The sequence below is a fragment of the Coregonus clupeaformis genome, unplaced genomic scaffold (assembly GCF_020615455.1).
Source record: "Coregonus clupeaformis isolate EN_2021a unplaced genomic scaffold, ASM2061545v1 scaf0063, whole genome shotgun sequence".
In the NCBI taxonomy this organism is placed as follows: domain Eukaryota; kingdom Metazoa; phylum Chordata; class Actinopteri; order Salmoniformes; family Salmonidae; genus Coregonus; species Coregonus clupeaformis.
Window position 1 is genome coordinate 373,543 of NW_025533518.1, and position 26,458 is coordinate 400,000.

The 26,458-nt window shown below is 47.7% G+C and overlaps 1 protein-coding gene across 1 annotated transcript in view; it reads left to right on the top strand.

The window, feature by feature from the left end:
• The first annotated feature begins 1,527 nt into the window (after positions 1 to 1,527).
• The window catches only part of LOC121559720 (transcriptional coactivator YAP1), a 75,424-nt gene continuing 50,493 nt past the window's right edge, over positions 1,528 to 26,458 (top strand). The window contains exon 1 of the mRNA XM_041872828.2: positions 1,528 to 2,415. Within this exon, the coding sequence (XP_041728762.1) occupies positions 2,206 to 2,415 (210 nt within the window). The 5' untranslated portion in view covers positions 1,528 to 2,205. The remainder of the gene's footprint in view (positions 2,416 to 26,458) is intronic.

The following is a 26,458-nucleotide window of genomic DNA, read 5'->3' on the forward strand; positions in this document are numbered from 1 at the left end:
CATTATTGGAGACAAAGTGGACCCCTGCCTTTTGGCTGACCCATATGTGGTTTCAGGTTCAGTGAAGAAGGAGTTGGCTGACCCATATGTGGTTTCAGGTTCGGTGAAGAAGGAGTTGGGTACCGTCCGATCAATGAAAGTAACCCGAAGTGAACTAGTGATTATTTTTTGCGTTTCTTCTGCCCAGAGGGAGTGGGCGCTATGCGACTGAGGAGAAGACCTGTTACTTGCTTTGCTCCCAGGAACAGTGTGCCATTGAAAGGAGTGATTACTGGTGTGGCGGTAAGGGTGGAGGTGGATCAACTAAAGTTGAAGATTCTCGGTGTTTGTGATAATATAATAATATGCCATTTACGCTTTTATCTGTTTCACCACGCAGGCCCGGTGGCGAGCAGAAGAGTCACTGTCTGTCCATTTGAGTTTTGTCTTTAACTGACAAAGTAATACAATTAAATAAAATAAAATGTTATTTGTCACATGCGCCGAATACAACAGGTATTTTTTCTTCTACTTTGCTGTTTCTATTTGGGGTCTTTTAAAGTAACTGCCCAGTGAAAATCTCACTTTTAAAAGTTATACTGAACAAAAATAGAAGCGCAACATGTGGGGTATTGGTCCCATGTTTCATGATCTGAAATGGAGGATACTTACAAGCCCTTAACCAACAATGCAGTTCAAGAAATAGAGTTAAGAAAATATTTACTAAATAAACTAAAGTAAAAAATAAAATAAAAAGTAACACAATAAAATAACAATAACGAGGCTAATGTTTTCGCTTAAGAGCTTTTGTTCCAAACCCACTGCGATGTTTCAGGTGCCAGGCTTATGGTGATGCTGCAGCAGTGTGTAGGAGGGACATTCCAAGACGTGAGAAGTGTGCAGGAGGGCATGAGACAAAGGAATGTGTAGTTTCGGCAAAAGAAGCGGAATGTGTTAACTGTAGGGATGCCCATGTTGCTGGGGATCGGAAGTGTCCGGTGCGAGAGAGGCAGGTTGAGGTGGCTAGAGTCAGAGTAGTGCAGGTTTCGCATGCTGAGGCAGTGAAGAAAGGAGAGGAAGAAGGGTCAAAGGTGAGGGTCAAAGGTGAGGGATCCTGAGAGGCTGCCAGTGAATAGTAGACCTTTTGCATTCGTTGCCGTGGTTATCAGCTGTACCACAGAAATGGAACATAAATCACAGAAAATAGTTTTGTGGTGGCAGCTGCAGAGAAGTACTTGGGTTTACGAGATTTTACTGCAGAGTTGAACGGTAGTGTCCGTCCTCCCAGGCTGTTGGCTTGGTGGTGTAGGATCAGAAAGGGTCAAAGTGGTGGAATGGGGTGGTGTTTTTTGTTTTTGTTTATAAGTAAAGGGTTAGTTGGCAGGGGAATTGTTTTCCTTTTCCCTTTTGTATCACAGTGTAACGATTTACACTCCAGTCGATGAAGAAGAAGAAGAAGAAGAAGAAGCAGAAGAAGAAGAAGAAGAAGAAGAAGAAGAAGAAGAAGAAGAAGAAGAAGAAGAAGAAGAAGAAGAAGAAGAAGAAGAAGAAGAAGAAGAAGAAATTGGGGAGGCATTGCCCTCTGGTGGGAGCCTTTAACCATAGACTGTAAAAAATAACCCCCTTTAACCCCGCCCCTCACTGGTCACATGAGACTCCGAGGCTGCAGCCTGTCCTATCGACAGTTTGGAAGAACTTTGGAAAACTGAGATTTATTACCACGTAAACACTTATTTTTCAGCAAATGAAACTATGTAGAGGACTGAATGTCGGACAGTATGCAGAAATGACATTTGGGAGTAGCTGGAACGGTTTTCGAGTCCAGCGGTTGAAGAAAAGCGATCATCAGACGAAGTTTCTGTAGGGGAAAAAAGTCTGTCTGAGTTTTGTGGGACGGGCCGTCTGGCTGGCTGGATGCGTGTTTTCAGCGCCGAGGAGTTTGGAAATTCAGGAAACTAACATAACTATTTCATTTGATGGTGCAGGATAACAAAGTTTTGCCAGTTTATCAAATAACGAACTACACAAAACACTATAAGAACTTTCCTAATTCAAATCTATAAAAACAAATTAATTAAACTCCAAAGTATATCCGATCTTTGTAGTCAGTTTAGGGGGTCGTCTTCCATTTGACCCTGGACCATTTCTCGTTTTGGAATCATTCGTTATCATTCATAATAAACTGTTCAGTTGTTTTAATTGGACGCATCATCTCTGGAAGGCAACATGGACGGGCGTCAGGGTCAGTGCGCGCCCCCGGTGGGGCAGCAGATCGTGCACGTCCGCGGGGACTCCCAGACGGATCTGGAGGCGCTGTTTAACTCCGTGATGAACCCTAAAACCTCCGCCCTGCCTCCCTCCTCTCTGCCAATGAGGATGAGGAAACTACCAGACTCCTTCTTCAGACAGCCGGATCCCCGATCACACTCCAGACAGGTAGGTAACACACTACTATGGTATTTATCCAAACAAGAGCGGGCTACACACAGTGTTGGGAGGGTACGAGGTGTTCACAGGCTTCAGAGCAGGACAGGCTCATCATGGATGGATGGATGGTGTTGGAGAAGAGCCCAACTGTTCCACTGAGGGCAGGACAGGATTTGAATTTGATGTCAAAAAACGAAAGAATGAGTTAGTACCCAGCAAGGATTGAAATCACATTGATGTGTAATAATGTGATTGTGTTTGTGTATGTGATTGACTCTACAGACAGTAATAAGGGCAACTTTGGTTTTAGAAGTAGGGGGGGGGGGGGACATAACCAGGCAGGGGTTTTGGGGTCCTCCCCCATAATTTATTTGGTATCTAAAGCACATTTCCTGCATTTCAATCCAATCCAATATGACCCGTGGATCTTGTAGCCGTCTCTATTTAGAACAACAAAAAGTAAGCAAAAATGGCCACAATCATCCAGCTAGGAAGAGCTCATTATTAAATATGTTTAAGTGATTGATAAGACTGAACTAGATCAAAGGTAATTAATAATCAATATTGTGTTGCACCTTTAACCAATAGCCTAACATATGAACAACTATTTAAAAAATGTACAAATATTTTTTTGTTTTTATGTCTTTATTAAGACATCCTCTATCAAATTTCAGCCAGCCTGAGCCACCTGCACACCCGACCCCCACCAGTCTAGTCAATAACTCAACTCTCTCCCCGACCCCCACCAGTCTAGTCAATACCTCAACTCTCTCCCCGACCCCCACCAGTCTAGTCAATACCTCAACTCTCTCCCTGACCCCCACCAGTCTAGTCAATACCTCAACTCTCTCCCCGACCCCCACCAGTCTAGTCAATACCTCAACTATCTCCCCGACCCCCACCAGTCTAGTCAATAACTCAACTCTCTCCCCGACCCCCACCAGTCTAGTCAATAACTCAACTCTCTCCCCGACCCCCACCAGTCTAGTCAATAACTCAACTCTCTCCCCGACCCCCACCAGTCTAGTCAATATCTCAACTCTCTCCCCCGACCCCCACCAGTCTAGTCAATACCTCAACTCTCTCCCCAACCCCCACCAGTCTAGTCAATACCTCAACTCTCTCCCCGACCCCCACCAGTCTAGTCAATACCTCAACTCTCTCCCCGACCCCCACCAGTCTAGTCAATACCTCAACTCTCTCCCTGACCCCCACCAGTCTAGTCAATAACTCAACTATCTCCCCGACCCCCACCAGTCTAGTCAATAACTCAACTCTCTCCCCGACCCCCACCAGTCTAGTCAATAACTAAACTCTCTCCCCGACCCCCACCAGTCTAGTCAATAACTAGTCAATACCTCAACTCTCTCCCCCGACCCCCCACCAGTCTAGTCAATAACTCAACTCTCTCCCCGACCCCCACCAGTCTAGTCAATATCTCAACTCTCTCCCGACCCCCACCAGTCTAGTCAATAACTAGTCAATACCTCAACTCTCTCCCCCGACCCCCACCAGTCTAGTCAATAACTCAACTATCTCCCGACCCCCCACCAGTCTAGTCAATAACTCAACTCTCTCCCCGACCCCCACCAGTCTAGTCAATATCTCAACTCTCTCCCCGACCCCCACCAGTCTAGTCAATATCTCAACTCTCTCCCCGACCCCCACCAGTCTAGTCAATACCTCAACTCTCTCCCCAACCCCCACCAGTCTAGTCAATACCTCAACTCTCTCCCCGACCCCCACCAGTCTAGTCAATACCTCAACTCTCTCCCCGAACCCCCACCAGTCTAGTCAATAACTCAACTCTCTCCCCGACCCCCACCAGTCTAGTCAATAACTCAACTCTCTCCCCGACCCCCACCAGTCTAGTCAATACCTCAACTCTCTCCCCGACCCCCACCAGTCTAGTCAATAACTCAACTCTCTCCCCCGACCCCCACCAGTCTAGTCAATACCTCAACTCTCTCCCCAACCCCCCACCAGTCTAGTCAATAACTCAACTCTCTCCCCGACCCCCACCAGTCTAGTCAATAACTCAACTCTCTCCCCCGACCCCCACCAGTCTAGTCAATAACTCAACTCTCTCCCCCGACCCCCACCAGTCTAGTCAATAACTCAACTCTCTCCCCGACCCCCACCAGTCTAGTCAATAACTCAACTCTCTCCCCGACCCCCACCAGTCTAGTCAATAACTCAACTCTCTCCCCGACCCCCACCAGTCTAGTCAATAACTCAACTCTCTCCCCGACCCCCACCAGTCTAGTCAATAACTCAACTCTCTCCCCGACCCCCACCAGTCTAGTCAATACCTCAACTCTCTCCCCGACCCCCACCAGTCTAGTCAATACCTCAACTCTCTCCCCGACCCCCACCAGTCTAGTCAATACCTCAACTATCTCCCCGACCCCCCACCAGTCTAGTCAATACCTCAACTCTCTCCCCGACCCCCACCAGTCTAGTCAATACCTCAACTCTCTCCCCGACCCCCACCAGTCTAGTCAATAACTAAACTCTCTCCCCGACCCCCACCAGTCTAGTCAATAACTAGTCAATACCTCAACTCTCTCCCCGACCCCCCACCAGTCTAGTCAATAACTCAACTCTCTCCCCGACCCCCACCAGTCTAGTCAATAACTCAACTCTCTCCCCGACCCCCACCAGTCTAGTCAATAACTCAACTCTCTCCCCGACCCCCACCAGTCTAGTCAATAACTCAACTCTCTCCCAACACAATTTCTTTCACACCTTATGTATTATTTTATTACCAAGGGAAAGGTTTGGAAACACACAGAAACACATATACATGAACACACAGAAAAACAAAGACCTACACATATACAGTACCAGTCAAAAGTTTTAGAACACCTACTCATTCAAGGGTTTTTCTTTATTTTTACTATTTTCTACATTGTAGAATAATAGTGAAGACATCAAAACTATGAAATAACACATATGGAATCATGTAGTAGCCAAAAAAGTGTTAAACAAATCAAAATATATTTTATATTTGAGATTCTTCAAAGCAGCCACCCTTTGCCTTGATGACAGCTTTGCACACTCTTGGCATTCTCTCAACCAGCTTCACCTGGAATGCTTTTCCAACAGTCTTGAAGGAGTTCCCACATATGCTGAGCACTTGTTGGCTGCTTTTCCTTCACTCTGCGGTCCGACTCATCCCAAACCATCTCAATTAGGTTGAGGTCGGGGGATTGTGGAGGCCAGGTCATCTGATGCAGCACTCCATCACTCTCCTTCTTGGGTCAAATAGCCCTTACACAGCCTCGAGGTGTGTTGGGTCATTGTCCTGTTGAAAAACAAATGATAGTCCCACTAAGCGCAAACCAGATGGGATGGCGTATCCCTGCAGAACACTTAAATAGAGAATGGAGGATGCTTTTCACATGGTTTATTTTCATGCCAGCCAGGTAGGCTATACTCCTGTTGTAAAGAGAAACAATGTGCTTAATATTAGGAAAGTTGATAAATAAATATAGTAGGCCTAGTCTATAGAAAGCTGATGGGATCCTCCTCTTTTTAATAGAGGCCATCACTCTGTTTTCTCACGCAATTGCATAGCCTATAGAAATGTTGCACAACATGAGCTCATGGGCTCTCATGAAGTGTTTGATTAGGTTTTCGATTACATTAGCATTGATGTCAGATGATTAGAGGGACAATAGAGTGCTGAGTACCAGGCAGTTAGCTAGTTTGGTAGGCTACTAATGACCAGCAGTCTATGTAGGTTATAGCTGCCTATAGGTCGGTAAATGGTGGTTTCCAGGTAGCTAGTTGGGTAGTCTATGTAGGTTATAGCTGCCTATAGGTCGGTAAATGGTGGTTTCCAGGTAGCTAGTTGGGTAGTCTATGTAGGTTATAGCTGCCTATAGGTCGGTAAATGGTGGTTTCCAGGTAGCTAGTTGGGTAGTCTATGTAGGTTATAGCTGCCTATAGGTCGGTAAATGGTGGTTTCCAGGTAGCTAGTTGGGTAGTCTATGTAGGGTTATAGCTGCCTATAGGGTCGGTAAATGGTGGTTTCCAGGTAGCTAGTTGGGTAGTCTATGTAGGTTATAGCTGCCTATAGGTCGGTAAATGGTGGTTTCCAGGTAGCTAGTTGGGTAGTCTATGTAGGTTATAGCTGCCTATAGGTCGGTAAATGGTGGTTTCAGGTAGCTAGTTGGGTAGTCTATGTAGGTTATAGCTGCCTATAGGTCGGTAAATGGTGGTTTCCAGGTAGCTAGTTGGGTAGTCTATGTAGGTTATAGCTGCCTATAGGTCGGTAAATGGTGGTTTCCAGGTAGCTAGTTGGGTAGTCTATGTAGGTTATAGCTGCCTATAGGTCGGTAAATGGTGGTTTCCAGGTAGCTAGTTGGGTAGTCTATGTAGGTTATAGCTGCCTATAGGTCGGTAAATGGTGGTTTCCAGGTAGCTAGTTGGGTAGTCTATGTAGGTTATAGCTGCCTATAGGTCGGTAAATGGTGGTTTCCAGGTAGCTAGTTGGGTAGTCTATGTAGGTTATAGCTGCCTATAGGTCGGTAAATGGTGGTTTCCAGGTAGCTAGTTGGGTAGTCTATGTAGGTTATACATTCACTGTCTTCTCTCTCTGGCGGTGGCACTGCGGAGGCCTGTTGGAGGCTTCACCATCACCATCATCATCTCTTCTCATCTCATCACCATCATTATCATCATAAATGGTGGTTTCTTCACTGTCTGGCGGTGGCACTGCGGAGGCCTGTTGGAGGCTTCACCACTTTGGCCAATCAGAACATAAAGAAAAACATATATCAAAATTCACTGTGTCTGCCTTGATGTTCATAAAACTCCACGACCTGCTGTTGTGCAGTGGAACCCAGAACGATATGTGAGCACTTGGTTACAGCGACACCGTTCTGCCAAGGACACCCAAACCAGAGTGGCCACCGCAAGGCTCAAGGAGCCTGACCCTCCCTGGAAGATGCTGTAGCTTGGGATATTTAGCCAATATTGGCTATTGGTTGAGACACAGGGCCCATTCTAGCTTGGTATGTCAGGGTGGGCAACTGGAAATGTGAATTGGGCCAAGGTGGAGGAAAAAATGCATTTAGGTTATAGTTTATTGAGATGCATGAATACACCACACCAAAAGCTTGATTTTATGGCTGTTTTAAAATGAATTTCCTGCAATTCTACTTAGTAATGATTTAGGTTCACTACTTGGTCAATTAATTTGATAGCATGTTTAATCTATGCAAATAAATGATATGAATTGATAGTTCACCTCTGTTTTCTTTTATTCTGTAGTAGGGTATATTGTAACCATGTGTTCAAGCTAACCAATCAAAGTTTATTTATAATACACCATAGTGTAAGCTACACAATACAATGAAATGCCTTTTCACAATAAAACTCTCCTCACAAAAAGTACAACGATATTAAGCTATATGTATTTGTATTTACATTAGACTATAGTCTACCAATAGCTACTGTATACCACGTAGTCGTAGGCCTATTAGACTATAGTCTACCAATAGCTACTGTATACCACGTAGTCGTAGGCCTATTAGACTATAGTCTACCAATAGCTGCTGTATACCACGTAGTCGTAGGCCTATTAGACTATAGTCTACCCATAGCTACTGTATACCACGTAGTCGTAGGCCTATTAGACTATAGTCTACCAATAGCTACTGTATACCACGTAGTCGTAGGCCTATTAGACTATAGTCTACCAATAGCTGCTGTATACCACGTAGTCGTAGGCCTATTAGACTATAGTCTACCCATAGCTACTGTATACCACGTAGTCGTAGGCCTATTAGACTATAGTCTACCAATAGCTACTGTATACTACGTAGTCGTAGGTCCTATTAGACTATAGTCTACCAATAGCTACTGTATACCACGTAGTCGTAGGCCTATTAGACTATAGGCTACCAATAGCTACTGTATACCACGTAGTCGTAGTCCTATTAGAATATACTGTAAATAATTGTTGTTTGTTCCTGAACTGGGCCCCGTTTCCCGATGCCGATGGACCTTAGGCTTACAAGTGTTTGTAACGATGCATCTTTCCTACAACGGCTGAAGATGTAACATGCATTTCCCAAAACACCACGCAGAGAGACAGTCGCTAACATGCTGACCACACCGCTCGCGCGCCTGTTGATTTTGTCCATCCACACCAGACTTGATCAGGACACGCAGGTTAAAATATCAGAACGAACTCTGAACCAACTATATTAATTTGGGGACAGGTCGAAAAGCATGAAACATTTATGGACATTTAGCTAGTTAGCTTACTGTTGCTAGCTAATTTGTCCTGGGATATAAACATTGGGTTGTTATTTTACCTGAAATGCACAAGGTCCTCTACTCCGACAATTAATCCACAGATTAAAGGGTAAACAGAGTTAGTTTCAAGTAATCTCTCCTCCTTCAGGCTTCTTCTTCTTCTTTGGACTTTATATGGCGGTTGGCAACCAACTTTAAGGTGCATTACCACCACCAACTGGACTGGAGTGTGGACCTCAGTTCATCTTTCAATCACCCACGTGGGTATATGCTCCTAAAAACCAATGAGGAGATGGGAGAGGCGGGACTTGCAGCGCGTCAAGCGCCACAAATAGACCAAGTTGTATTTTAGTGCCTGGCTACGTAGATGCTCCGAGCAGTTTGGATGAAATGATTAAATAACATGTATGTGTACATTTATTTAGCAATGTGACGTGGGCGGTGTTGTCCGTATGTTAGCAATGTGACGTGGGGGGTGTGGTCCGTATGTTAGCAATGTGACGTGGGCGGTGTTGTCCGTATGTTAGCAATGTGACGCGGGCGGTGTGGTCCGTATGTTAGCAATGTGACGCGGGCGGTGTGGTCCGTATGTTAGCAATGTGATGCTGGCGGTGTGGTCCGTATGTTAGCAATGTGACGTGGGCGGTGTGGTCCGTATGTTAGCAATGTGACGTGGGCGGTGTTGTCCGTATGTTAGCAATGTGACGTGGGCGGTGTGGTCCGATATGTTAGCAATGTGACGCGGGCGGTGTGGTCCGTATGTTAGCAATGTGACGCGGGCGGTGTGGTCCGTATGTTAGCAATGTGACGCGGGCGGTGTGGTCCGTATGTTAGCAATGTGACGTGGGCGGTGTGGTCCGTATGTTAGCAATGTGACGCGGGCGGTGTGGTCCGTATGTTAGCAATGTGACGCGGGCGGTGTGGTCCGTATGTTAGCAATGTGACGTGGGCGGTGTGGTCCGTATGTTAGCAATGTGACGCGGGCGGTGTGGTCCGTATGTTAGCAATGTGACGCGGGCGGTGTGGTCCGTATGTTAGCAATGTGACGCGGGCGGTGTGGTCCGTATTTTAGCAATGTGACGTGGGCGGTGTGGTCCGTATGTTAGCAATGTGACGTGGGCGGTGTGGTCCGTATGTTAGCAATGTGACGCGGGCGGTGTGGTCCGTATGTTAGCAATGTGACGCGGGCGGTGTGGTCCGTATTTTAGCAATGTGACGTGGGCGGTGTGGTCCGTATGTTAGCAATGTGACGTGGGCGGTGTGGTCCGTATGTTAGCAATGTGATGCTGGCGGTGTGGTCCGTATGTTAGCAATGTGACGTGGGCGGTGTGGTCCGTATGTTAGCAATGTGACGTGGGCGGTGTTGTCCGTATGTTAGCAATGTGACGTGGGCGGTGTGGTCCGTATGTTAGCAATGTGACGCGGGCGGTGTGGTCCGTATGTTAGCAATGTGACGCGGGCGGTGTGGTCCGTATGTTAGCAATGTGACGCGGGCGGTGTGGTCCGTATGTTAGCAATGTGACGTGGGCGGTGTGGTCCGTATGTTAGCAATGTGACGCGGGCGGTGTGGTCCGTATGTTAGCAATGTGACGCGGGCGGTGTGGTCCGTATGTTAGCAATGTGACGTGGGCGGTGTGGTCCGTGATGTTAGCAATGTGACGCGGGCGGTGTGGTCCGTATGTTAGCAATGTGACGCGGGCGGTGTTGTCCATATGTTAGCAATGTGACGTGGGCGGTGTTGTCCGTATGTTAGCAATGTGACGTGGGCGGTGTTGTCCGTATGTTAGCAATGTGACGCGGGCGGTGTTGTCCGTATGTTAGCAATGTGACGTGGGCGGTGTTGTCCGTATGTTAGCAATGTGACGTGGGCGGTGTGGTCCGTATGTTAGCAATGTGACGTGGGCGGTGTGGTCCGTATGTTAGCAATGTGACGTGGGCGGTGTGGTCCGTATGTTAGCAATGTGACGCGGGCGGTGTGGTCCGTATGTTAGCAATGTGACGCGGGCGGTGTGGTCCGTATGTTAGCAATGTGACGCGGGCGGTGTGGTCCGTATTTTAGCAATGTGACGTGGGCGGTGTGGTCCGTATGTTAGCAATGTGACGTGGGCGGTGTGGTCCGTATGTTAGCAATGTGACGCGGGCGGTGTGGTCCGTATGTTAGCAATGTGACGTGGGCGGTGTTGTCCGTATGTTAGCAATGTGACGCGGGCGGTGTTGTCCGTATGTTAGCAATGTGACGTGGGCGGTGTTGTCCGTATGTTAGCAATGTGACGTGGGCGGTGTTGTCCGTATGTTAGCAATGTGACGCGGGCGGTGTGGTCCGTATGTTAGCAATGTGACGCGGGCGGTGTGGTCCGTATGTTAGCAATGTGACGCGGGGCGGTGTGGTCCGTATGTTAGCAATGTGACGTGGGCGGTGTGGTCCGTATGTTAGCAATGTGACGTGGGCGGTGTGGTCCGTATGTTAGCAATGTGACGCGGGCGGTGTGGTCCGTGATTTTAGCAATGTGACGTGGGCGGTGTGGTCCGTATGTTAGCAATGTGACGTGGGCGGTGTGGTCCGTATGTTAGCAATGTGACGCGGGCGGTGTGGTCCGTATGTTAGCAATGTGACGCGGGCGGTGTGGTCCGTATGTGGGCGGTGTGGTCCGTATGTGGGCGGTGTGGTCCGTGATGCGGGCGGTGTGGTCCGTATGTGGGCGGTGTGGTCCGTATACGGGCGGTGTGGTCCGTATGCGGGCGGTGTGGTCCGTATGCGGGCGGTGTGGTCCGTATGTGGGCGGTGTGGTCCGTATGTGGGCGGTGTGGTCCGTATGTGGGCGGTGTGTTCCGTATGTGGGCGGTGTGGTCCGTATGTGGGCGGTGTGGTCCGTATGCGGGCGGTGTGGTCCGTATGCGGGCGGTGTGGTCCGTATGTGGGCGGTGTGGTCCGTATGTTAGCGATGTGACGCGGGCGGTGTGGTCCGTATGTTAGCAATGTGACGTGGGCGGTGTGGTCCGTATGTTAGCAATGTGACGTGGGCGGTGTGGTCCGTATGTTAGCAATGTGACGTGGGCGGTGTGGTCCGTATGTGGGCGGTGTGGTCCGTATGTGGGCGGTGTGGTCCGTATGTGGGCGGTGTGGTCCGTATGCGGGCGGTGTGGTCCGTATGTGGGCGGTGTGGTCCGTATGTTAGCAATGTGACGCGGGCGGTGTGGTCCGTATTTTAGCAATGTGACGTGGGCGGTGTGGTCCGTATGTTAGCAATGTGACGTGGGCGGTGTGGTCCGTATGTTAGCAATGTGATGCTGGCGGTGTGGTCCGTATGTTAGCAATGTGACGTGGGCGGTGTGGTCCGTATGTTAGCAATGTGACGTGGGCGGTGTTGTCCGTATGTTAGCAATGTGACGTGGGCGGTGTGGTCCGTATGTTAGCAATGTGACGCGGGCGGTGTGGTCCGTATGTTAGCAATGTGACGCGGGCGGTGTGGTCCGTATGTTAGCAATGTGACGCGGGCGGTGTGGTCCGTATGTTAGCAATGTGACGTGGGCGGTGTGGTCCGTATGTTAGCAATGTGACGCGGGCGGTGTGGTCCGTATGTTAGCAATGTGACGCGGGCGGTGTGGTCCGTATGTTAGCAATGTGACGTGGGCGGTGTGGTCCGTATGTTAGCAATGTGACGCGGGCGGTGTGGTCCGTATGTTAGCAATGTGACGCGGGCGGTGTTGTCCGTATGTTAGCAATGTGACGTGGGCGGTGTTGTCCGTATGTTAGCAATGTGACGTGGGCGGTGTTGTCCGTATGTTAGCAATGTGACGCGGGCGGTGTTGTCCGTATGTTAGCAATGTGACGTGGGCGGTGTTGTCCGTATGTTAGCAATGTGACGTGGGCGGTGTGGTCCGTATGTTAGCAATGTGACGTGGGCGGTGTGGTCCGTATGTTAGCAATGTGACGTGGGCGGTGTGGTCCGTATGTTAGCAATGTGACGCGGGCGTGTGTGGTCCGTATGTTAGCAATGTGACGCGGGCGGTGTGGTCCGTATGTTAGCAATGTGACGCGGGCGGTGTGGTCCGTATTTTAGCAATGTGACGTGGGCGGTGTGGTCCGTATGTTAGCAATGTGACGTGGGCGGTGTGGTCCGTATGTTAGCAATGTGATGCGGGCGGTGTGGTCCGTATGTTAGCAATGTGACGTGGGCGGTGTTGTCCGTATGTTAGCAATGTGACGCGGGCGGTGTTGTCCGTATGTTAGCAATGTGACGCGGGCGGTGTTGTCCGTATGTTAGCAATGTGACGCGGGCGGTGTGTGGTCCGTATGTTAGCAATGTGACGTGGGCGGTGTGGTCCGTATGTTAGCAATGTGACGTGGGCGGTGTGGTCCGTATGTTAGCAATGTGACGCGGGCGGTGTGGTCCGTATTTTAGCAATGTGACGTGGGCGGTGTGGTCCGTATGTTAGCAATGTGACGTGGGCGGTGTGGTCCGTATGTTAGCAATGTGACGCGGGCGGTGTGGTCCGTATGTTAGCAATGTGACGCGGGCGGTGTGGTCCGTATGTGGGCGGTGTGGTCCGTATGTGGGCGGTGTGGTCCGTATGCGGGCGGTGTGGTCCGTATGTGGGCGGTGTGGTCCGTATACGGGCGGTGTGGTCCGTATGCGGGCGGTGTGGTCCGTATGTGGGCGGTGTGGTCCGTATGTGGGCGGTGTGGTCCGTATGTGGGCGGTGTGGTCCGTATGTGGGGCGGTGTGTTCCGTGTGGGCGGTGTGGTCCGTATGTGGGCGGTGTGGTCCGTATGCGGGCGGTGTGGTCCGTATGCGGGCGGTGTGGTCCGTATGTGGGCGGTGTGGTCCGTATGTTAGCGATGTGACGCGGGCGGTGTGGTCCGTATGTTAGCAATGTGACGTGGGCGGTGTGGTCCGTATGTTAGCAATGTGACGTGGGCGGTGTGGTCCGTATGTTAGCAATGTGACGTGGGCGGTGTGGTCCGTATGTGGGCGGTGTGGTCCGTATGTGGGCGGTGTGGTCCGTATGTGGGCGGTGTGGTCCGTATGCGGGCGGTGTGGTCCGTATGTGGGCGGTGTGGTCCGTATGTTAGCAATGTGACGCGGGCTGTGTGGTCCGTATGTTAGCAATGTGACGCGGGCGGTGTGGTCCGTATGTTAGCAATGTGACGCGGGCGGTGTGGTCCGTATGTTAGCAATGTGACGCGGGCGGTGTGGTCCGTATGTTAGCAATGTGACGCGGGCGGTGTGGTCCGTATGTTAGCAATGTGACGTGGGCGGTGTGGTCCGTATGTTAGCAATGTGACGCGGGCGGTGTGGTCCGTATGTTAGCAATGTGACGCGGGCGGTGTGGTCCGTATGTTAGCAATGTGACGTGGGCGGTGTGGTCCGTATGTTAGCAATGTGACGCGGGCGGTGTGGTCCGTATGTTAGCAATGTGACGCGGGCGGTGTGGTCCGTATTTTAGCAATGTGACGTGGGCGGTGTGGTCCGTATGTTAGCAATGTGACGTGGGCGGTGTGGTCCGTATGTTAGCAATGTGACGCGGGCGGTGTTGTCCGTATGTTAGCAATGTGACGTGGGCGGTGTGGTCCGTATGTTAGCAATGTGACGTGGGCGGTGTGGTCCGTATTTTAGCAATGTGACGTGGGCGGTGTGGTCCGTATGTTAGCAATGTGACGCGGGCGGTGTGGTCCGTATGTTAGCAATGTGACGCGGGCGGTGTGGTCCGTATGTTAGCAATGTGATGCTGGCGGTGTGGTCCGTATGTTAGCAATGTGACGCGGGCGGTGTGGTCCGTATGTTAGCAATGTGACGCGGGCGGTGTGGTCCGTATGTTAGCAATGTGACGTGGGCGGTGTGGTCCGTATGCGGGCGGTGTGGTCCGTATGTGGGCGGTGTGGTCCGTATGTGGGCGGTGTGGTCCGTATGTGGGCGGTGTGGTCCGTATGTGGGCGGTGTGGTCCGTATGTGGGCGGTGTGGTCCGTATGCGGGCGGTGTGGTCCGGGATGTGGGCGGTGTGGTCCGTATGCGGGCGGTGTGGGTCCGTATGTGGGCGGTGTGTTCCGTGATGCGGGCGGTGTGGTCCGTATGTTAGCAATGTGACGTGGGCGTGTGTGGTCCGTATGTGGGCGGTGTGGTCCGTATGTGGGCGGTGTGGTCCGTATGTGGGCGGTGTGGTCCGTATGCGGGCGGTGTGGTCCGTATGCGGGCGGTGTGGTCCGTATGTTAGCAATGTGACGCGGGCGGTGTGGTCCGTATGTTAGCAATGTGACGTGGGCGGTGTGGTCCGTATGCGGGCGGTGTGGTCCGTATGTGGGCGGTGTGGTCCGTATGTGGGCGGTGTGGTCCGTATGTGGGCGGTGTGTTCCGTATGTGGGCGGTGTGGTCCGTATGTGGGCGGTGTGTTCCGTATGTGGGCGGTGTGGTCCGTATGTGGGCGGTGTGGTCCGTATGCGGGCGGTGTGGTCCGTATGTGGGCGGTGTGGTCCGTATGTGGGCGGTGTGGTCCGTATGCGGGCGGTGTGGTCCGTATGTGGGCGGTGTGGTCCGTATGTGGGCGGTGTGGTCCGTATGTGGGCGGTGTGGTCCGTATGTGGGCGGTGTGGTCCGTATGTGGGCGGTGTGGTCCGTATGCGGGCGGTGTGTTCCGTATGCGGGCGGTGTGGTCCGTATGTGGGCGGTGTGGTCCGTATGCGGGCGGTGTGGTCCGTATGTGGGCGGTGTGGTCCGTATGTGGGCGGTGTGGTCCGTATGTTAGTGTGTCATTGGAGTATGTGTTGATACTGATAGGATTAAAGTAAGGCAGCGCTGCTCTCAGACAGTTTTCTCCATTCAAATCTTACCTTAACATTAGAATTGTTCCACAATATTGACGACGGATCAGCTCCTAGAGAATGCACTAAATCACAGATTTGACACATCATTGCGTACATGTTAGGCTACACATCATGAAATATATTGAGACAAATTACAGACAGTAGCCTACAAGTAGCAAAATAGAACTCCAATTTATTGAACATGATATGTATTTCAATATGATTGAAATAGGCTTATAGCCTACTGTTTATATTTTAATGCAGTTATCTCTGTTTTCATCTGAAACATATTTTTATACGTCACTTGTTTGTATCAATTGACATTGGCAGCTTTGTATTTGTAGTCAACTTTGTTCTGAAGTTATCTGCGGTCACAGAGAGACGGATAAACCATGTGATTCTATGGTCAGCGGAGATCTTCTGTGTATAAAGTGACGCGGGAGGGCAATAAAGCATCTGACGCACTTGGCTGTTCTATGAGTGGTCTGAGGCAGGCGTTAGATTACGAGCGTTTTTAAGTTCAACGTTAATAACGATGGTTTTGGGAAACTGCTCAGAGATTTAACGATGCTCTGACGAAGGGTCTAACGATGAACTTAGCTTTTAGGAAACCGGGCCCTGGCCGAATGGCAGAGCTATCCTTTGACTATCGCTGTTTCAACTTCTTTAATTAACATCGTTGCGCAATCCTGGCGCTGTCCTTTCAACACCACAAAGGGCGCTCCAAACGTTTAAAATAACCCTCATCAAGATCTGCTGCCTACGTCTAATAGTCCTACTCATCACTTACTATTATTATTATTACAAATAGAAGATTATCACTTCTCACAATGGTGTGGGTTTAGTAAAGTTAGATCAACGATGGATCAATGTCTATCAAGATCATATAATGATTCATTAGTATTCTACATAACAGAACCTAATCTAATAGCATAGTAGACCTATAGCCTTCTGCTGCACCAAAACCACCTCCTCATTACTAATGTGTCACGCCTGGTGGGGGTCGGGGAGAGAGTTTAGTTACTGTCACGCCCTGACCTGGAGAGACTGTTATTCTCTAGCTAGTTTGGTCAGGGTGTGAAACTCTATGGTTTTGTATTTCTATGTTTGGCCGGGTGTGGTTCCCAATCAGAGGCAGCTGTCGCTCGTTGTCTCTGATTGGGGATCATACTTAGGCAGCCAGTTTTCCTGCCTGGGTTGTGGGATCTGGTTTGTGTTTAGCCTTGTCAGTGTTTATTGTTTTAATAAACATGTTCGCATTCCGCGCTGCGCCTTGGTCTAATCCGTCTCTCAACGATCGTGACACAATGAGATTTTAGTTATCTGAAGCTGAATATTCATCAAAACATTATCATGCGCCAAATCTCAACAGAGACACTAGGCAGGATTATATACTTTGACTGAATCAAGAAAGGCTGATCGTTTGTTAACACCATCTGCTCTGATCCACTCACCAAACAGTAATTAAACTGCAAGAAGATCAAAATGCATATTTCCATGATTGACATGCAGTTGCAGTTTGGATGAAGAATGAATATTCACCATATTGAGGATGAAGGCCTATTTTGAAATGAGGTATGCCTAACCTGGGGTTTCAGGGTATAACTAATGGAACCGTATGTGTGGGTATAGTCAGATGGTGCAATTGGAGGATGCATTCTATGCATATTCTATAATGAATATTCTATAGGCTACATCTGTCCTTACAAATGATGATGTCATTTACATAACCTATTTGCGCTCCCTTGCCTAAAAACAATCGCACTACACCACTGGTCAGGAGAGAGTTGACCCTGGTAGTGGAGTGGTCATCACCTCTTAATCGGGGAACAGGAGGGGACTTAGCTGGAGTGGTCATCACCTCTTAATCAGGGAACAGGAGGGGACTTAGCTGGAGTGGTCATCACCTCTTAATCAGGGAACAGGAGGGGACTTAGCTGGAGTGGTCATCACCTCTTAATCAGGGAACAGGAGGGGACTTAGCTGGAGTGGTCATCACCTCTTAATCAGGGAACAGGAGGGGACTTAGCTGGAGTGGTCATCACCTCTTAATCAGGGAACAGGAGGGGACTTAGCTGGAGTGGTCATCACCTCTTAATCAGGGAACAGGAGGGGACTTAGCTGGAGTGGTCATCACCTCTTAATCAGGGAACAGGAGGGGACTTAGCTGGAGTGGTCATCACCTCTTAATCAGGGAACAGGAGGGGACTTAGCTGGAGTGGTCATCACCTCTTAATCAGGGAACAGGAGGGGACTTAGCTGATACATCCCATACAGCTGCGTCGTCATAGTTTCTCCATGAAGTTAAACTCCGACATCTCAGAATTCAGTCAAACACATCTCGCCCACTTGACACTTCTATGTAGTTTTTCTTTATATGCTAACCTAACCAGGTAAAACTCCGAACCCTATAGGGTATGACAGTGATTCAGCAGTTGGAAAAAAGGTTTTATATGTGCTATGATGGACCAGTTTTTCTAATCATGTCACATTGTTTAAAAAAAACTCCTGGAAAAATGCCTGGCCTTGGGGAGGATTAAAACCCAGTCAAACTGCAGCAACTTTGTACTTGTTCATATTCATTATATTTAGATTAGACTAACATGGGGTTTCCTTCACACAGAGACAGAGACAACAACTGGTGGAGAATAGAACCTACAGGGCTGAGCTTGATTTATGCAGGCCTATGTAACTTTATATTTATTTATTCTGTCTCTCACTGTTCAAATAAACCTACCATTAAAATTATAGACTGATCATTTATTTGTCAGTGGGCAAACCTGCAAAATCAGCAGGGGATCAAATACTTTTTTCCCTCATGGATTATATGTATATATATATATATATATATATATATATATATATATATATATAGATATATAGTTGAAGTCGGAAGTTTACATACACATTAGCCAAATACATTTAAACTCAGTTTTTCACAATTCATGACATTTAATCCTAGTAAAAAAACTCCCTGTCTTAGGTCAGTTAGGATCACCACTTTATTTTAAGAATGTGAAATGTCAGAATAATAGTAGAGAGAATGATTTCTTTCAGCTTTCATTTCTTTCATCACGTTCCCAGTGGGTCAGAAGTTTACATACACTCAATTAGTATTTGGTAGCATTGCCTTTAAATTGTTTAACTTGGGTCAAACGTTTCGGGTAGCCTTCCACAAGCTTCCCACAATAAGTTGGGTGAATTTTGGCCCATTCCTCCTGACAGAGCTGGTGTAACTGAGTCAGGTTTGTAGGCCTCCTTGCTCGCACACGCTTTTTCAGTTCTGCCCACAAATGTTCTATAGGATTGAGTTCAGGGCTTTGTGATGGCCACTCCAAAACCTTGACTTTGTTGTCCTTAAGCCATTTTGCCACAACTTTGGAAGTATGCTTGGGGTCATTGTCCATTTGGAAGACCCATTTGCGACCAAGCTTTAACTTCCTGACTGATGTCTTGAGATGTTGCTTCAATATATCCACATCATTTTCCTTCCTCATGATGCCATCTATTTTGTGAAGTGCACCAGTCCCTCCTGCAGCAAAACACCCCCACAACATGATGCTGCCAACCCCGTGCTTCACGGTTGGGATGGTGTTCTTCGGCTTGCAAACCGCCCCCTTTTTCCTCCAAACATAACGATGGTCATTATGGCCAAACAGTTCTATTTTTGTTTCATCAGACCAGAGGACATTTCTCCAAAAAGTACGATCTTTGTCCCCATGTGCAGTTGCAAACCGTAGTCTGGCTTTTTTATGGCGGTTTTGGAGCAGTGGCTTCTACCTTGCTGAACAGCCTTTCAGGTTATGTAAATATAGGACTCGTTTTACTGTGGATATAGATACTTTTGTACCTGTTTGCTCCAGCATCTTCACAAGGTCCTTTGCTGTTGTTCAGGGATTGATTTGCACTTTTCGCACCAACGTACGTTCATCTCTAGGAGACAGAAAGCGTCTCCTTCCTGAGTGGTATGACGGCTGCGTGGTCCCATGGTGTTTATACTTGCGTACTATTGTTTGTACAGATGAACGTGGTACCTTCAGGCGTTTGGAAATTTCTCCCAAGGATGAACCAGACTTGTGGAGGTCTACAATTTTATTCTGAGGTCTTGGCTGATTTATTTTGATTTACCCATGATGTCAAGCAAAGAGGCACTGAGTTCGAAGGTAGGCCTTGAAATACATCCACAGGTACACCTCCAATTGACTCAAATTATGTCAATTAGCCTATCAGAAGCTTCTAAAGCCATGACATCATTTTCTGGAATTTTCCAAGCTGTTTAAAGGCACAGTCAACTTAGTGTATGTAAACTTCTGACCCACTGGAATTGTGATACAGTGAATTATAAGTGAAATAATCTGTCTGTAAACAATTGTTGGAAAAATTACTTGTCATGCACAAAGTAGATGTCCTTACCGACTTGCCAAAACTATAGTTTATTAACAAGAAATGTGTGTAGTGGTTGAAAAACGAGTTTTAATGACTCCAACCTAAGTGTATGTAAACCTCCGACTTACATTTTACATTTACATTTTAGTCATTTAGCAGATGCTCTTATCCAGAGCGACTTACAGTTAGTGAGTGCATACATTATTATTTTATTTTTTTCATACCCCCCCGTGGGAATCGAACCCACAACCCTGGCGTTGCAAACACCATGCTCTACCAACTGAGCTACATCCCTGCCAGCCATTCCCTCCCCTACCCTGGACGACGCTGGGCCAATTGTGCGCCGCCCCATGGGTCTCCCGGTCGCGGCCAGCTACGACAGAGCCTGGACTTAAACTGTATGTCAGATCTCTAATGTTTAGGTGTGCCTAGGCTGCTGCAACATTTATGGAAATAGTTTTTGCTTGGGATTGATTATGTGTTATCACGTTTGCTAAATATCAGAGAAAAATGGACAGCCCACGTTGTGCATCTGTTAATCAGATTTTTAAAGGATGATGTGATGTCAAATCATTCTGAATTGATTTCGACATCCCAGAGAAAACAGTCTAAATGTTCATATGCTCAGCAACTAAAGCACGGTACAGTAACTACGGTAACGTGTGATTACCTCTGCAAGCTCCTTGTTAGCTAAACTTTAATTGTGCCGCCATCATGTTCCACAGTTTGATTACGCAGACCTTCGTCCATTACATGATCGATGTGGCTTTTTCCCAGAAGCTTGAATCTGATGTCTTCAACAACAAAAGATCCACTACATTGTCGTTAGCGTTAGTATCACTACTCACTGTCTCAATCTCTATCTATCCAACAATGTCACCAACTCACCTAGCTTATAAATCACACATGCTTAGTACTAGGTTCATTCTCTGATCATTTGATTGGATGACAGTTCATATTTTAAAAGCTTTGATTGGTTGTTGGACGTCCTCCGGAAGTCCTCATAATTACGATGTAGGTCTATGGAAGGGGGTGAGAAGCACAAGCCTCCTAGGTTCTGTATTGAAGTCAATGTACCCAGAGGAGGACGGAAGCTAGCTGTCCTCCGGCTACACCATGGCGCTACCCTACGGAGTGCTGTTGAGGCTACTATAGACCTTCATTGCAAAACAGTGTGTTTTAATCAGGTATTTGGTGATGTAAATATATTTAGCATAGTTTTATACACTGAGTGTACAAAACATTAGGAACTCCTGCTCTTTCCATGATATAGACTGACCAGGTGAATCCAGCTGATCTTTAATGAGTGTACTTTCTTTAAATTACTATAGCGGCCTCGACCGGCCTTGTGTTTCTAACAATAATATCTGTGTCAATATCGCAGAATTAATTTGATAACTATCTGTCGTATTCACTTGACTGTTGTCATCAACCAGAAACAGGGTATGCTGTCATTTGACTTTTAAAATAAAAAATCACTTAATTACTCAAAATGACGCCCCCGAAGCGGCCACGACATTTCACTGAGGAAGAGGCTGTATCTATGAGGAAGAGGCTGTATCTATGAGGAAGAGGCTGTATCTATGAGGAAGAGGCTGTATCTATGAGGAAGAGGCTGTATCTATGAGGAAGAGGCTGTATCTATGAGGAAGAGGCTGTATCTATGAGGAAGAGGCTGTATCTGTTGGTTGGTGATACGGTTTCAGACACGTCTTGCACGTTGAAAGCGATGATGTTGACGTAAGTGAAATAAGTAAACAGCAGATATATGTTTGGTGTTGTTGATCTTTGAAGATTAGCAAGTCCTGTCATGATCACTTGGTTGGTACAGGCGAGCACATCAGCGGTGGAGTAGGAGCTCCATTTCTGTCTCATCGGAATAGTTGCAGTGTTTTTATATGGTCAAATTATTATTATTATTATTATTATTTATTCATTTTTTGGGGTCATTTAGCAGAGCGACTTACAGTTAGTGAGTGCATACATTTTTCATACTGGCCCCCCGTGGGAAACAAACCCACAACCCTGGCGTTGCAAGCGCCATGCTCTACCAACTGAGCTACACGGGGCCCAAATCAAATCAAAATGTATTTGTCACATGCGCCGAATACAACAGGTGTAGACCTTACAGTGAAATGCTTACTGACAAGCCCTTAACCAACAATGCAGTTTTAAGAAAATAGTTATTTACTTAATAAACTAAAGTAAAAACAATAAAATAACAATAATGATGCTATATACAGGGGGTACCGAGTCAATGTGCGGGGGTACAGGTTAGTCCAGGTAATTTGTACATGTAGGTAGGTGTAAAGTGACTATGCATAGATAATAAACAGAGAGTAGCAGCAATGTAAAAACAAAGGGGTGGGTAGCAGAGAGAACAGTCTATGACTTGGGTGACTGGAATCTTTGACAATTTTTTGGGCCTTCCTCTGACACCGCCTGGTATAGAGGTCCTGGATGGCAGGAAGCTTGGCCCCAGTGATGTACTGGGCCGTACGCACTACCCTCTGTAGCGCCTTAAGGTCGGATGCCGAGCAGTTGCCATACCAGGCGGTGATGCAACTGGTCAGGATGCTCTCGATGGTGCAGCTGTATAATTTTTTGAGGATCTGGGGACCCATGCCAAATCTTTTCAGTCTCCTGAGGGGGAAAAGGTGTTGTCATGCCCTCTTCACGGCTTTCTTGGTGTGTTTGGACCATGAGAGTTTGTTGGTGATGTGGACACCAAGGAGCTTGAAACTTTCGACCCGCTCCACTACAGCCCCGTCGATGTGAATGGGGGCGTGTTCGGCCCTCCTTTTCCTGTAGTCCACGATCATCACCTTTGTCTTGCTCACGTTGAGGGAGAGGTTGTTATCCTGGCACCACACTGCCAGGTCTCTGACCTCCTCCCTATAGGCTGTCTCATCGTTGTCGGTGATCAGGCCTACCACCGGTGTGTCGTCAGCAAACTTAATGATGGTGTTGGAGTCGTGCTTGGCCACGCAGTCTTGGGTGAACAGGGAGTACAGGAGGGGACTAAGCACGCACCCCTGAGGGGCCCCCGTGTTGAGGATCAGCGTGGTAGATGTGTTGTTGCCTACCCTTACCACCTGGGGGCGGCCCGTCAGGAAGTCCAGGATCCAGTTGCAGAGGGAGGTGTTTAGTCCCAGGGTCCTTAGCTTAGTGATGAGCTTTGTGTGGGCACTATGGTGTTGAACGCTGAGCTGTAGTCAATGAACCGCATTTTCACATAGGTGTTCCTCTTGTCCAGGTGGGAAAGGGCAGTGTGCAGTGCAATAGAGATTGCATCATCTGTGGATCTGTTCTGGCGGTATGCGAATTGGAGTGGGTCTAGGGTTTCTGGGATAATGGTGTTAATGTGAGCCATGACCAGCCTTTCAAAGCACTTCATGGCTACAGACGTGAGTGCTACGGGTCGGTAGTCATTTAGGCAGGTTACCTTCGCTTTCTTGGGCACAGGAACTATGGTGGTCTGCTTGAAACATGTTGGTATTACAGACTCGGTCAGGGAGAGGTTGAAAATGTCAGTGAAGACACTTGCCAGTTGGTCAGCACATGCTCGGAGTACACGTCCTGGTAATCCGTCTGGCCCTGCGGCCTTGTGAATGTTGACCTGCTTAAAGGTCTTACTCACATCGGTTATTGAGAGCGTGATCACATAGTCATCCGGAACAGCTCTCATGCACGCTTCAGTGTTGCTTGCCTCGAAGCGAGCATAAAAGGCATTTAGCTCGTCTGGTAGGCTCGTGTCACTGGGCAGCTCGCGGCTGTGTTTCCCTTTGTAGTCTGTAATAGTTTTCAAGCCCTGCCACATCCGACGAGCATCAGAGCCGGTGTAGCACGATTCAATCTTAGTCCTGTATTGACTCTTTGCCTGTTTGATGGTTTGTCGGAGGGCATAGCGGGATTTCTTATAAGCGTGCGGGTTAGAGTCCCGCTCCTTGAAAGCGGCAGCTCAACCCTTTAGCTCAGTGTGGATGTTGCCTGTAATCCATGGCTTTTGGTTGGGGTATGTACGTACGGTCACTGTGGGGACGACGTCGTCGATGCACTTATTGATGAAGCCGGTGACTGATTGTTATGAGAATTATTTAACAAACTATTTCAGTGTCTCTGTGCGTCTCCCAAAAGGTTGTAATGCTTTTGGATCAAGAAACGGACAGAGTCCCGGTCTGCATAGTCAGGCCTTTATTCATTGAGAATTCTGCCACAAAATGGTCGTACAATATTTTTTTACGCACACACGTCATAGAAAACTCCCTCCCCTCTGTAGGCGGGCTGTAGTTTTCCACTTTAAAACTGCTCTCCTGACCATCAGTTCACACACACACACACATACATACACACACATACACACACATACATACACACACATACATTTTCTTATCATAGTCTCTCTCCTCCCTAAATTGGGAGGCCTCTTTATCTTGGTTTCCCAGTTGTCTGTAGCCAGCTCTCCTTGTCCTTTGTTGTCTGGTCTAACTCTTACTCCCATTGCTAAATAGTAACTCAATGTCATAGTCTTTACTGGTCCTACACTCACACATTACCAGGTAGTAGATTCTAACACATCTCACACAGTTTCGGAGTGTAATAATTAGTCACTACTAAGAAAGTACTAATCAAACATTTCACAACTATATTTAAGGGTGGAACATTTAGTCATTACTTTTAACCTGTATATATTTTAATTTCTATATCACTGATATGGTGTACTCCTCAATGCCATTGGATGAATCCCGGAACATATTCCAGTCTGTGCTAGCAGAACAGTCCTGTAGCGTAGCATCCGCATCATCTGACCACTTCCGTATTGAGCGAGTCACTGGTGCTTCCTGCTTTAGCTTTTGCTTTTAAGCAGGAATCAGGAGGATAGAATTATGGTCAGATTTCCCAAATGGAGGGAGAGCTTTGTACTCGTCTGTGTGCTAACTGTCTGTAGGTAACTAGTTGGTTGTTTTGTCTTGTTTCTACCGATGTAATTTATATGGAAATGGCTCAAGCTGCTTGCTCTAGCTAGCTAGTCAGTTTGGGCTGTGCTGAGGGCAGTGGCGGTGATTAACATAAAGACGTTTGGGCTGTGCTGAGGGCAGTGGCGGTGATTAACATAAAGACGTTTGGGCTGTGCTGAGGGCAGTGGCGGTGATTAACATAAAGACGTTTGGGCTGTGCTGAGGGCAGTGGCGGTGATTAACATAAAGACGTTTCAGGCTGTGCTGAGGGCAGTGGCGGTGATTAACATAAAGACGTTTCAGGCTGTGCTGAGGGCAGTGGCGGTGATTAACATAAAGACGTTTGGGCTGTGCTGAGGGCAGTGGCGGTGATTAACATAAAGACGTTTGGGCTGTGCTGAGGGCAGTGGCGGTGATTAACATAAAGACGTTTCAGGCTGTGCTGAGGGCAGTGGCGGTGATTAACATAAAGACGTTTCAGGCTGTGCTTAGGGCAGTGGCGGTGATTAACATAAAGACGTTTCAGGCTGTGCTTAGGGCAGTGGCGGTGATTAACATAAAGACGTTTGGGCTGTGCTGAGGGCAGTGGCGGTGATTAACATAAAGACGTTTCAGGCTGTGCTGAGGGCAGTGGCGGTGATTAACATAAAGACGTTTCAGGCTGTGCTTAGGGCAGTGGCGGTGATTAACATAAAGACGTTTGGGCTGTGCTGAGGGCAGTGGCGGTGATTAACATAAAGACGTTTGGGCTGTGCTGAGGGCAGTGGCGGTGATTAACATAAAGACGTTTGGCATCTCCTGGCCTCCACGCGTAGCCTACAAGCCACTGATGCAGACCTTTGGAACATCTACATTTTAAAAAGTATAATAAATCCATTTAATATAGCCTACACCATCACAATAAATCCGTTATTTATTTTAGACAGGTCTAAAGAAACATGATATGAAGAAATGTAGTCTATTTCAGAAGAACAGAATAGCATACTCTGAGTTGTCCTTATGTTAGGTCCTGATCTGGCTATGCCAGATGGCTGTGGGCTACACTAGTTCATTTAGCAGACAAGATTTGCTTAGAATTCCGTTGCATTCTTTTTTAGTATGAAGAATACAATTGAACAAAGCTGAATAAAATAGAAATGATATTTTCTCCAAACGATTTCCAAGGAAGACCTCAAATGCGGCTATTCTGTGTTGAGCGGTTAACAAAGAAACAGGTCCTCCTATATGCTTAATTTAGAGTTATTTATGCAACTTCAGTTGTGATACAAACGTTGGGCCGTATGTTTAGATTTGTAATACATTGTAAGGCTACATGATGCAACTCTAATGATGATTTGAAAAAAGTCTCATGAAAGTCATGAGCTCTGATGTGTTTCTTGTGCAGGCTGCACACACTTCATCAGTCTCTCATTCACAATTTGACAAGGACTTGATAATGTTCTCACCAGGCTTTGAATTTCCCAGCGGCATCCCCCTTGTGTGGCCGTAATGTCCCCTAGAAAATCCATGCCTTTTGGGGCCAAAGTGGCTGTTGTGCCCTTGGGCTGAATATAATAATTATAGTTCCCTTCTCCATGCTGCCGTGCTCCGAAGCACATCTCACTCACATGACTCTCTCAGATATCTCAATTCTTATTA